This window comes from Tubulanus polymorphus, chromosome 2 (genome assembly GCF_964204645.1).
Source record: "Tubulanus polymorphus chromosome 2, tnTubPoly1.2, whole genome shotgun sequence".
Lineage (NCBI taxonomy): Eukaryota > Metazoa > Nemertea > Palaeonemertea > Tubulaniformes > Tubulanidae > Tubulanus > Tubulanus polymorphus.
Window position 1 is genome coordinate 17,584,933 of NC_134026.1, and position 13,542 is coordinate 17,598,474.

Here is a 13,542-nt window from a genome sequence, read left to right on the forward strand (position 1 = left end):
GCATTCGCAGTCGGAAAGTATATCGCGACGGGTGTGACTATATCGTGTCTCACAACCACCTTTTGTAGGCTAGTGGGGGCTTAGGTCTAATTGCAATTCAGTGGCTCTAACGCATACGCATAAAGGTCTACGAGTTAAAAAATTCAACGAAAGTGGAAATATAATTAAGAGAAAAAATAGAGTGAAACTCGAACACTGGTCCGCGTAGCGTATCCTCGCTAGACCACTAAACTCGACGAACTTCCACCGATTGTTTTAACTACATATAGCCTCACCTTTCCCTTTCCCTAGTTAAAAGTCAAATTCTCCGGTTCCGGCGCATCTGCAATAACGATTCGGACCTACACGCAGCGTCCGGAACCGTCCTTAAAGTACTCAGAGGTCGTGGCTACAAAGACCGCGAACTGCGACACATCAAAAGCCAAGCTCTACGGCACCACGCCGAACGAGATCTACGAGAACAACAACGGGCCAACGAACCGCCGAAAAAGCGTTTACCGCTTATCTTACCTCACTCCGAAGCCAACCGAACCCTAGCCCGTAACATCCGAACCAGATTTACGGAACTGGCTACGGCCACCGGCCGGTCGGACGAGGTAACCACGGTCACCGCCTACACCAAGCACAAGAGTCTCAAAGATCTCCTAACTTCGTCGCAGCTCAAACCGGAGCCACCCCCTCCCCGAGTCCCCTCTTCACCGCATCGTAACAGAAATACTTCCGTTGTTTCCAATTCTTCTATTTCCCAGGTCTACTCAAAGAACTCCGTCAACCCGACGTCGAGGCACCAAGAAATGCAGAACACCGAGATGTCGTACGTGTCCACTCGTCCGAGAAACAACCGTTTGCCGCAGCCACAACAAAATGCACGCGATCCGCAGCACAATTAATTGCGCGACCCGTGAAATTGTATACTGCATCGAATGCACCAAGTGCAACATGCTGTGCGTCGGCCAAACCGGAATGTCTCTACGAGAACGCGTCACGCATCACGTCTCACGCATCAGAACGAAGAATTCGACTCCAGTCTCGGACCACTTCAACCAAGTCGACCACACCCGCGAACACTTTCGGGTGTACGGTCTCCAACACCTACCAGGCTCCACGAGACCGATCCGCGAAGCAGCCGAACAAGACTGGATACGACGACTCGACACGAACACGCCCCGAGGCATGAACGTCCCGTAGACCGCCTCACTACAACAATTAACTCTTACTACTTTTTTACAGGGATAACCCGCTGCCCGTGCACTAGTGGGGTCTCCAAACCTTCGGTTTGGTCCCCTAACCTCTATCTCTAAACCTAACCCTAGGGATAAAACGAACTCTAACCCTCTGGACCCTTTTCTCACCCTCTTGAGGCGTTTGACCCTAACGCAGGCGATTTTCTTTCACAAGCGAATTTCAACCATTTTGTTCGCAGTGCGCATGCTCTACTGTATTTGTAAACAAATGCACGTGCAATCGAGAACTGTGTCGCTGTAGTTTAACGACTCAAACAAAAACCCAAAACTCCGATCCTACAAACTATTTAAATCACGCTTCATTATAGAAAATTATATTGTTGCCAACAACTTCACAAATCGCCGCGAATTCTCCAAATTACGCCTTGGGTCCCATCATCTCCGTATCGAAACTGGACGACATCACAAACCTCCAATACCGGTTCCCGATAGGATCTGTCAATTTTGCTCAGATCAATCTGTTGACGATGAACTGCATTTTCTGATCGACTGTTCATACTCCGACAGTGCCAGGTCTGATATTTTCACGTATTTGGACACTTATAACCGATTTCAGGACCCTGTCTCACTTTGATAAATTCGCTTTTCTGATGTCTTACAATAACAACGATCCCGAAATTTCCACAATCGTGTGCGATTTGGTCAATAAACTGGTTAAGCTAAGACTCGACTCCATTTCATAGTTATTCCTCAGCTTTGCGACTGAGGGCGCTTTTCTAATTATTTCTTGTATAAGTTTTTGTTTTTTTTATGCTACTCTGTATTATGTATTCTCTATTTAATGTCATTCTTTAATGTTTTTTCCTGTAAATTTATTGCATGTCTTATCCTATGTATAAATGTTATATACGGCGCAATAAATATAAGTTCAAGTTCAAGTTCAAGTGTAGGCCTGGTGCCCGCCCACCATATGAGTTATGATGCGCGCGTACGTAATAAAAGTATGTACTTACACTGATACATATGTGTACTATACGGTCTACTACTTATCGGATGGAAAATCTGATCATGAACCTGGACAGCGTTTTCTTACTCGATCAAAATGTTTTAGATTTAACACAGTAAAAGACTTTTTTTGTGCTGTTGATGAGTTCCATTTCAAGCACGCGTGTACAATCATCTGAAAGTTTAACAACCTCCAAAAGTTTATGAGTTGAAATATGAATGAAGGGCGGTGGCAACAAATCTATTTAAGAATTTTTCATCATGTAGAAAAGATGCCCGGGTTGGCGGGTATATTTGACGCGGTTTTGTTCGTACGAAGGTTAGCCGAGAACGCAGTGACTACAACGAGTGTAGCGCACGCGGTAGATTGTGTTTACAAACAGAATGGGGAGCATGCGCACTACAAACAAGTGGCGGAAACTCTCATGTGACAAGGTATATTTCTAAAAGGAAATATACTGCGACAGGTGGTTTTGCAAAGTCATTAAAAATCAAGATCAAAAGCGTCTAAGGATACAATTATTCCGATTTTGGAGAGAGAAGTCATAAAGAATGAATAAATTAATGAAGATTAGAAAATCGGAAGTAATAAACGAACAGTTTAAAAGCGGAAGCACCCGTCGCGATAAAATGAAGATTTAAATAAATTACAAAATCATTATGAAAAACGAAACGAAAAGAAACAAATGCTACCGTTGATAGTATTCACGTACAAATTGTAGAATGAGAATAGAAAATTTAATTGAATACAAGTCACGATGAGCAAAGAGATTTAGACAATCAACCCGGGGCTTGAAATAAAGAAACTGCTTAAAATGAATAAACTCGAATGCAAGATCTTTGCTTTCGAATAATTTGTTAATTACAAGATAGACCTAAGGTTCATATAAATCTATATTTTTGAATTTTGAAATCAGGGGTTCTAAAAATAGTATTCATCATTAGCGGGACGTCGATTGAATAAAGTAACAATTAAGTATATATGATGAGTATCAATAAAGTATATTTGAACTTGAATTTGAGCCCACTAAGTGGTGGTATTGGAAGACACCAGATGGTTCGATCGACTTAATATGCTCCAGCGCCGTGGCGCTGTCGCAAAAAGAAATCGCAAAGTTCTATGCTATGGTTCTACGATAGATGGGGCTAACCGCAAATCAACAACTATTGCGACATGTGCTATATGTGCGTACGCAGTTGGTGGGTTTTTTGATATACACGGAAATGTGGCAGCCCGACGTTTTACTTAGTATTCATTTACCGGAATAGTTGGGTGTGAAGCGATTAAAATCGTTTATTCTGTGTACTTTTCCCACAAATTGAGGGTGGTGCAGTAGAAAGACGGTTACGGGTCATTTAAAACCGGTTAGTATCATTTTAGCTCTCTAATTCTAAAAGGATGTTCGATGGTTGTTAAAGGAATCCCGATAGCACAGGCCTACTCGACAGCAATGAAACGTGGGTCCTACAGGAATTAACCTATAGCTTTTCAAATGGGTAATATTACCATAATAGTATCTACAATTTCTCCAATAATGAGTATTTATTTAGCATATGAAACGTGGAAGTGGATATTTGACCAGATCCGGTTATATTCAAAATACTTCTTAGCCGGATAAATTACAATAATTATTTGGTTTAATCATAGTTTCGATCTCAGATCATAGCATAGGCCTAACCACAGTCCGCTGTGGCTTAGCTCATTGGGCTTGCATCCAAAAGTTCTTATAAAAAGCTTTATTAGGGAGGCCTAGCTCTTTCAATATTTTGAACTACCAGTAATGCCTATTTTATGCCTTTTTCAGGGACTGAAGATTGTGTATCATGTCAGATTATGAACGGGAAGACGACGAGCCTTTGCCATTGCCAATGGATCCTAGGGTAGGTCTAGAAGTATGAGTAGAGCTTAGGCCTGTATCGAAATACTAATGGCAGTGAAAAAGTTGGCCAATTGCTACTTTTGTTTGAAATTAATTTTAGGGACGATGTTCGAAAAAAAGTGAAAGTGAAAGTGAAAGTGGAGTGAATGAGGAAGGGGTGTACCCTTCAACTTCTCAGAATGTTGGCGCAACTATGTGTAAGTCTTTTATGCTAATTCATTTAATTTCTTGATTAATCTTCAATTGATTTAAGAGTTTCTCCTTTTTAGCCCACTGTGCCCTGTTTCACGAACGGGGATTAACTTTTGATTCGAATTAGGTGATAATTCGAATCAAAAATGCTTAATTCGAATTAGTTAATTCGATGATTAAATCTGTTTCTCAAACGCGAATTAGCGAAAAATTAACTAATTCGAATTATCTCCGAAGTTAATTCAGAATTAGCTACCCATAATGCATCATTCCTTGTAATACATTGTCGAAAAATGGAGAGCGCGGATCTCAAGCGTAAGCAAAATTTCACTCGAGAGGAGAAGAACATGATAGTAGACCTAGTCAAAAACAATTACGATGTGCTTTATATGGTCAGTTAGACTACGCGAAAGGAATTACGAACATAAGTAAACAAAAGAAATGGAGCGAAATTGCAAGATCCGTCTCTAGTTTAGGAGTCGCCACGAGAATAGGCCCTGAAGTAAAAATTTGTTGGAAGAACTGTCAGAAAAAGGCGAAACAAGAGAAGATGACCATGAAAAACGTAGCCGCAAAAACCGGTGGTGGGCCACCTCCAAAATCGTTGGACGAGGCAACTACTGCGATAGTCGAATTTTTTGATGGAGTGCCAAATTGAGATGGTATATCAGCTGTCAACCCAATCGAAAGTAAAGGTAGGTCAACACGTTAAGACAATAGCTTCAATTCATATCTCCGACCTTGGAACTTTATTCATTTTGTTATAATTTTTATTTTCGATTCGCGTTTTGTTTGTTTACATCTGCTAACTTCCAGGAATATTTGAGCATTCTATTATTTCGCGGATGGGTGTGATAGGTTCCGTGGCTTTTAGATGCAACCTATCCCCCCGTCTTCAAATCATGTCTTTAGTTCACGTCGAAAATTTGTTGTTTTTTAAATGACTCACCTCGATTTGTGCACTATCACTTTGAACAAAATGTTTTATGTCTAGCATATAGTATATCATCCTTCAGTATCCATATATTCATTCCGAAATTCTGCGGTAAACTTGTTCAGATTGAGCGTTGGGCCAGTCCAATTCTTCAGAGAGCGTGTGCTTGAGCTTGCTTAACACTTAATCGTAGGCGTTATTGCTCGGCAATTCAATGTTCGAATCCCATTGTTTACATATATTTATTAATTTATTCTATGCACTTTAACACCGGTGCTGTAATTTACAATTTTTAGGGTTCGATCAGAATGAGATCGAAGAGACTGACGGTCACCAAAATCATCCGCTGAAAGCAGTCTTACCAGTACCAAGTTCCACTCATACAACCACCAGCACTACAGCAGTCAACAACACCAAACGTATAACTGCAGCTGACATTAATCATCAGCAATGGTTGAATCTAATCGAAGATAACAAGAGAATCAAGTTAGCGTGTCAGAAGTTGAACCTCGAGAACATAAAGTTGCAGCTAGAGATCGCTAAATTGCAGAAAGAAACCACAGTGGAAATTGTAATTCAAGAAGAGTAAACAGGAATTTATATTAATTAAATTAACTTATAAACGTTTAAGTTTTGAAATATTGTTGGAAGATTTAATTCATATGTTTAAATATATTTAAATAGTTTTTAGTCATTTATTGCAAGAAATTCTGCTTTTCATTTCTCTCAGTCGAAGTATTCGCTGACGATAAATTCTCTGACCGTCTGTCGTGCGTTTGCGGCATCAATTACATCATTTTCACCAACTTCGTCATCAAAATTAAAACCCACATCTAAGTCGGGTTCTCCCATCGTTATAGCGATGTTATGAAGAATTGCACATGCTGTAATAACAGTGCAGGCTTTCCTCGGCGCTAATCGAATTTCACCATGTAGAATATGGAATCGCCTCTTCCAAACTCCAAATGTCCTTTCAATGAGACACCTAGTCTTCTTGTGCGCAACATTATAACATGACCATTAAGATAGGAAAACAAACCATTATACATATATATATATATATATATATATATATATATATATATATATATATATATATATATATATATATATATATATATATATATATATAATCGTATATGCTCTAAAATGTTGGATCTCAAAACTAACCTATCTTGTCCTCTTGTTGAAGGCGCAAGGTAGGGTGTGACTAGGTACGGTTTACAACCATAACCACTGTCTCCTAAAAGCACACCATCTCTAACAAATCCACGATGATTCATTTCAAGGTGTCTAAAATTTAATTTTTCATAAGACTAGCATGTGCCTATAAAATTGAATTAGCCTTCAGGCATAGATGACATCAACCATGGATCACTTCGATGGCCTACCTGCCAAGTGCTGAGTTGTTGAATATGTGCGCATCATTCGTAGAACCTGGCCAATTGCTTACGATTTTGATGAATTAACCTAAATTCCAGAAAGAATTATAGGTTTGATTATTACAACCGGTGAAGTCATTAGTTGTGAAAAGTGTCTTTGTGAAGAATTCTAAAAAAGATTGCAATTGCAAACAATTGCTTTGATATTGCTGTGTCGTTGATGTCATTCTAAGTAACGGCTCGTGGCCAGAATGGAATAGTCCTTAAAAATTAATATCGTTTTAGCTAGAGCGGAAACACCGCTGTAAGTTTTATAGCAACGTATCAATTTTATGAATAAGACGATTTATTTACCATTACTATTGCATATAGCTTGAATGTTTATCGATGGATATGACTTGCGGTTGATGTACGCAGGTTCATTTTCACTCGGCCTTTGTATGCGGATGTGAGTCCCATTTATGCAGCCAATACAACCGGGAAAACCAGCGATTTCAATAAATTCTCTTTTTTGCCGAGTTCGTTCAACGGCATTATGCCAGCAGATAAAATCATCCATGTGCTCTACTAACGCCGCACACACCCTTTCTACGATCCTCGACACGTATGCCTTTGAAATCCCAAATGTGTCTCCAATTTCATTCATAAATGCCCCCGTCGCTAAGTATCTCAAAGTGACGAGGATTTGGTGGTATGGTGAAATCGCATTTGATCGATGAGTATTTCTTTGAATACTTTCCCCAATTAAACGTTTTATATATTCAATGCTTTGTCTTCCAAATCTATATCTCATTCGCATCTCCTCACTAAAATTGTCAACTTATTCGAAACTTTGTCGATTTCTGCGTTCGAGTCTCGCTCCGAAAAACAGTGCAGCAGCCATTTTCGTAGTAACTTATTCGAATTGGTCGATTTAATCCTGCTCAGTGGCAGCATTAGATTTCCGGGTTGAACTAATTCGAATTAAAGTTAATTCGCGTTTGTGAAACGGGCATCGAAAATTAACCTCAAAATTTTAATTCGAACTAGAGAAATTAATTCGAATTACGGACTTAATCCCTGTTCGTGAAACCGGGCCCTGGGGACTTAAATTTAGTGGGCTATTGGGTTTTTACTATACAAATGGAGCGAATTTAAATGACATGGTTTCCACACAAAAGGCTCTTTTGCTTGCCAAGTGAGGGCATTTTCGAACAAATCACGTATTCGAACAAATCACGTATTTAAGCGTAATCCATTCTCGGAATCGTAGCGAGCAGAGTTTTGAAATAGGGTCTCATAAAAATGTTTTCTGCATTTTTCACGAAAGTTAAATCGGGAAAATTTCAATTTTTATCAGCCAATCAGGAAGTTGTGTCTTCCCTGTGATTGGTTTATCTGAAAATATCAGCAGCTGTTCACGTGAATTATCGCGATTTCATTACTGGCGCTTTTGCGCATGACGTCATGTATCAACACGTGACAATACTTCCGCGTTCGCTACGTGTTCGCTGATTGGCCCATTTACTGGGAAATTCCACAGAAGCCTAATGTGGTTTGTTACAAGCGCTGTGATTGGCCCGACCCGATTCTGGCATGGCTTTAGCTTAGTGGGTTCGAATCCCTTGACGGGTGAAGATGATGGATCCTATCAATATCTATTGAAACAAATAAGTTTCCCGGTTGGGCAGCCGCGGATATCTACCGGAAGTTTTCCGGTTCGATATTTCGAGGTTTCTTTGAATTTTGGAGTGATATATTGAAATCCGGTAAATACCAGCGGTAGATTGTGAAAACCCATTGCATGATATTTGTATTACTTAATCAACGAAAAGCGTCGGGGCCGCGCCAGGAGTTTTCGTGATTCAAGTAGCGCAATAGCCTACTTCTTCGTGTTCGTCCACCTCAATTTTCACTCCGCCGATCTCTGACACGGCTCTGTCCCCGTCGGCGCTGTGATTGCACTTTCGTACCACCAAAATTTTTTATTTCTATATCAGGGTCAGGGAGGTCTGGAGAATAAAAAAGTCAAAATTTGGATATCACATAGGCCTGATTTCATCGAATAAGTCGACCATGGTCGTTACGTTTCCGTACTTATTACCACCTAAAACCGTCTGAACAATTTTGTCACAACCAACATTTCGTTTACAGAAATCAGGTGTTCACGTGAATCCGCGGTATCGTCTACTGTTTTACTTCCGGGTTTTATTTTAAGATTTAAAATTGTATTTCAAGATCGATTTCTATGAAATCTTTAGTTGATTTGGTGTTTGGGAGGAATTTTTATTTGCTCTACAGAAAATTCATCCTTGACAATTGCGCAAGGTTCGCGAAAAAAAGGTTTTACCAAATCGGGTGTATGACCTTGATATGCTAATTAGCCATGTGCCCGAATTGCAAATTCAATCAAATTTTATTTTGTCAAAAAATGTTAAATACAATTCGCTTTCCGAGAGTTAATGGTATGCTGCATGAAACAAAGTTGTTTTGAGATGGGTCTTGAAGCTATTGAGGTCGAGAGATAACCATCTAGATAGTTCGTGAGAGTTCCAAAGTTTTGAAGACGCTTCAAGGTAATGTCTTGATATTTGTTTTATACGTGTATCTACCCTAGACACATCTTCAGGCCAAAAACTGGCCCTGTCAGATTCAAGATGGCCGACTGTTGTTCGCCAAAATCAGCACTTTTTACACATTTTTGAAGTTTTCGAGGGAAATTTTGAAGACACTTTTATCAATAACCTTGATCATTCGTATATATTTGTATCCCCGAGGGCCCATCGGCATGAGAAAAATTGAGTCGATCGGACTCAAGATGGCCGTACTGTGACCTTTTTTGTTCCCAAAAATGTCAATTTTGGCCTGAATTCTGAGTACTGTAGCTTTCTAATGGTGCGCCATGTTTCATTGCAATTTGTAATGGGTATTCATTGGAAAGGGATCTTTTATATCCGAGAGGGTATTTTTGACCAGGCAATTATGACGCACTGGCGGCCATCTTGGGGTCATCAGTACTCATTCGTAGGTGGAAAAAAGTTTTTCCACATCATAATTGATACTTAAGCATATTTTGCTACTATAATCAATTGGAAAGTTGTAGCTCATGACATGTTCTATGATCGAGGTGAGTTTCAAGCTCATTGGTTTTTTTTTATGGCCACCAGGGGCGTTGAACAATACAATAACTTAGTATTTCTATATTACATTCGTTCCTGCTGTCTGTGTTAACACACGATTTTACTATGTAAATGATATTGAGCAGGGAGTGTATATTGATAAATATAACCCACAGATTACATCATTTATAAAAAGCAAATCTGACAGGCTGGCCATTGTGCCCCTTGGGGCTCTTGTTTGTTCATTCTTCCATAGGTGAAATTCAGTTATTTTGGGAAGTTTTGAAGATGCTTCAATGGATTGACACTTTTATCAATTATTTTGATATTTCACATATATTTTTATCTCCCCATTTAACCTTTTTTATGCCCATAAAGGTCATTTTGGCCTACTTTGAGAAATATTTATACTTTGAGTATGGTTCTTAAACATCAGACAGATTCCTTTGATCAGTCTAGCATGACGCAATTGGCAGCCATCTTTGTGCCATCATTCCTCGTTTGTAAAAGGGTTTATGGTTGGAGACCATAAGGCATCGTAGCTAATGTCTATTTCAATCTGACGTGAGAGCATACCGGGTGGCGTAGCTCGCTCATTTTTGGTAGTACATACCTGATAAAGGTCTTAGTAGGACCAGGAAGGACACAGGCAGTCGACCTTAAACATCGTTTTTTAATCCACTTTAAACTGTATTAAAGGATATCCAAAAAATCTTTATTGAAAGGGGTTCACGAGAGAAAAGAGACTCCATGATTTGAAAGTTTAACAATATGTCTCCATGCCTACCAACTGAAGTATGGTATGTAGGCATGGAAACATATTGTTAGACTTTCAAATCATGGAGTCACTTCTCTTCATTTAACCCCTTTCAGTGAAGTCTTTTTGGATATCCTTCAACAGTGAGTTTTTTCATCACTGATTTAGTCTACACGCATAGACCCTTATATATCGTTATCATACTACGGAAATCTGTGCGAAGCGATCAATAGAGAACGTACAGTATAATTATCTCACGCTTGCTGTAAAAAAAAACAAACACAGATGAGACTAGGAGACATGCGCTGCACGTGTATTTTAATTTAAGAGATGCAGAACAAAAAGAATGGATCGAAATATTTGCTTGTGCCATCTCTCTGTGTTACCGGTACTTTAAAAACTTGAATGTACTGTTTTATTTACATTGAAGCAGAAATTGTATTTGGTCACGTACAAAACCCACAAATTGCATGTCATGGCTGGTCATAGTGCTCGATAAGGCTCTTATTGAAATTTCCTTCCTTAGTAACTTGTCTCAGAGAAGATTAACCTCTTCACTATGGCAGAAAATGTACCTCACCAATGGCATTCGAACCCAATGGCATCATTCAATTCAAATCAATTCGGTACTAGAGGCTGTTAAAGGTATTAATCCCCCATCTATGAGTAAAAATTTGGACTAACTTTAAGCGGACAAGCATATAGTACGGCTACACACCAACGGGGTAATGACTCACCATGCCAGCGATTGTAGTAACCACATATTTGCGATGTAAATATACGTCATGCATGGCGAGAGGTCATTATTTGCGACGTAAATATACGTCACCAGTGGTAATGAAGAGGTTAAGTATTCCTCAAGATCCGTGGCAAGTTAAGCAAGTCATTACCCAGTCTAAATGTTTTCATTAGGGGAAGCTTGATATGAAATATATCCAGTTTAGCACGTTTGCCTGCATTTAAGAATATTTTGTTATGCCTACCATAATTTCAATCAATGGCAAAGTTGTAATATGATCATTTTGATATTATTGGTTTCTGGATACATTGATAAGGAAGCATTGAATTCTTACAGTAAGGTTATCAACCATTTCAGTACGACTTCGGTTCCCTAATCGGTATGATGTCCAATCCCTAGTACCCCTAGTTTCACTTTTAACTAGTTATTTTCTGATATGGATGGTTTCTTTGCAGCCCCAGAAGGAAACAGTTTTAAGATCATGAAGGAACGTGTCTACAAAATAGTGAAATCTCATCATCCGGAACAGATTCAGCATTGTCACTTGTGGCGAGAATATACTAATAAATTTGGTCCAGTCGCAGCGAAAGATTTTAATATCAAAATGATGAAGAACATTTATCCTAAAATAAGTGACATTGTTACCTATGATGAGAAAAAGAAATTAGTATCATTAGTGATAAAACGTACAGATTCAGAGAGTAGTTCATCATCCATGGAATTAAGTCCAACTACAACTCTCACAGCATCAAAACCTGTTGGTTATTTTGTACGAGGAGGAACCATATCTGGATTCATACCATTTCAAGCACCAACCTTCATAAACCAATCTGTCGCAGCAACATCCTGTCTCTTACCACCGGGAATACCATCATCAGCTTTACTGGGCTCCCCATTGCACATGGGTAGTACAACAGCATCTCTCTTACCACCAGGAGTACCCGCATCAGCTCTAAAGACAAATCCGTTGCAGAAAGATAGTTCAACAGCATCTCCTTTTACACAAATAGGCTCAGTATCATCTTCGATGGCAAAAAACAATACATTGGCATCTCCCTTATCATCAGAGGTACCAGCTTCAGCTCACAAAACATATCCATCGCAGGCAGATACCGTTAGTACATTAGCATCTCCTTTTACACAAACGGGTCCAGCATCAGCTTGGGCAACAATAAATGTCAAACCAGCATTTCTTTTACCACAAGGGGTACCTGCATCAGCCCTACAGCGTTCATCATTGCATACGGGTTATAAACCAACATCTCTCCAACCATCATCGCCATCGACACCTGACTCTAGTCGACCCGTTGCCTGTGGCATTAATGATATGTTGGTATCTCAACAGAATAAAGGTGAATCTGATAATAGCAAAAATACTGCTCGAAAGAATAGGAAGAGTAGTGTTGACAGTATTCCTGACTTGGAATACATATCATTTGATGACACATCATCGCCTTTGAAGGTGATTTCAACTTCAACGCAAACAATAGGACCACCAAAGTGTTTCAATTATGAACCTATACGCTCCTTGTCAGAAGAGATGACTTGCTATAGACAACAGCACCACATCAATCGAGATCAGTTAAATGCAATAGCCGAAGATTGCATCGCACGGCTTTCTGAAGCAAATCAATTTGTATCTTCACATCTTGTTGAACAGCATCTTTTACAAAGGATTCAGAGATATCATCTCCGCGAAGTGGGTCTACGAAATATTACAGACTTGGAATGTGTCCGAAATTTGAATCGAACCCAAGGAAAAGTTAGTGCATATATCCAGGCTTACATGATGGTGCGATCAATTGCCACTTTGCATGATCTTCAAGATTGCATGAAGGAATTTGTCCAAGGGGAAGGCAACTTTAGAGATCTTCAACTCGGACCACTTGCCCGACAGCCGCTTGTTTATCAGTACTTCAAAGTGAGACCTAGCGAAGCTGAACCATTTGAAATTTCAACTCTTGATGTTATAAAGCATCTACGTGACTATTGCACAAAGAATAGTTTATGGAAGGAGAGAGTCACTATGGAAGGTTTCATGTCACATTTGTTAGAAGTCAACCATACTGCTGATCCTTATGAAATGGGAGTTGTAATTAAGAGTTTACCTTTAGCTATGCAGGTCAGTTTATTTCAATTTTTAGCCCACTTGGGACTTTAGTCCCAGCAAGCTATTGCGTTCATTTTTCGTCCGTCATCCGTCTATTGTAGCGTTTGTCTGTCCGTAGACGGAATCCACTTATTTTGGGAAGCTTTGAAGACGCTTCAATGTAATGTATTGATATTTGGGTTACACATGTATCTACCCTAGACCCAAAAACTGGCCCTATCAGAATCAAGATGGCTGACTGGCAGCCATTGTTGTTTGCCA

The 13,542-nt window shown here is 39.5% G+C and overlaps 1 protein-coding gene across 2 annotated transcripts in view; it reads left to right on the top strand.

Annotated features, from left to right (window-relative positions):
- The first annotated feature begins 3,422 nt into the window (after positions 1 to 3,422).
- LOC141900295 (uncharacterized) overlaps positions 3,423 to 13,542 on the top strand; it is a 94,945-nt gene continuing 84,825 nt past the window's right edge. For both annotated transcript variants that reach the window (XM_074787112.1, XM_074787113.1), the window contains exons 1-4: positions 3,423 to 3,554; positions 3,995 to 4,070; positions 4,170 to 4,266; positions 11,627 to 13,293. In XM_074787112.1, the coding sequence (XP_074643213.1) occupies positions 4,014 to 4,070; positions 4,170 to 4,266; positions 11,627 to 13,293 (1,821 nt within the window). In that variant the 5' untranslated portion in view covers positions 3,423 to 3,554; positions 3,995 to 4,013. The remainder of the gene's footprint in view (positions 3,555 to 3,994; positions 4,071 to 4,169; positions 4,267 to 11,626; positions 13,294 to 13,542) is intronic.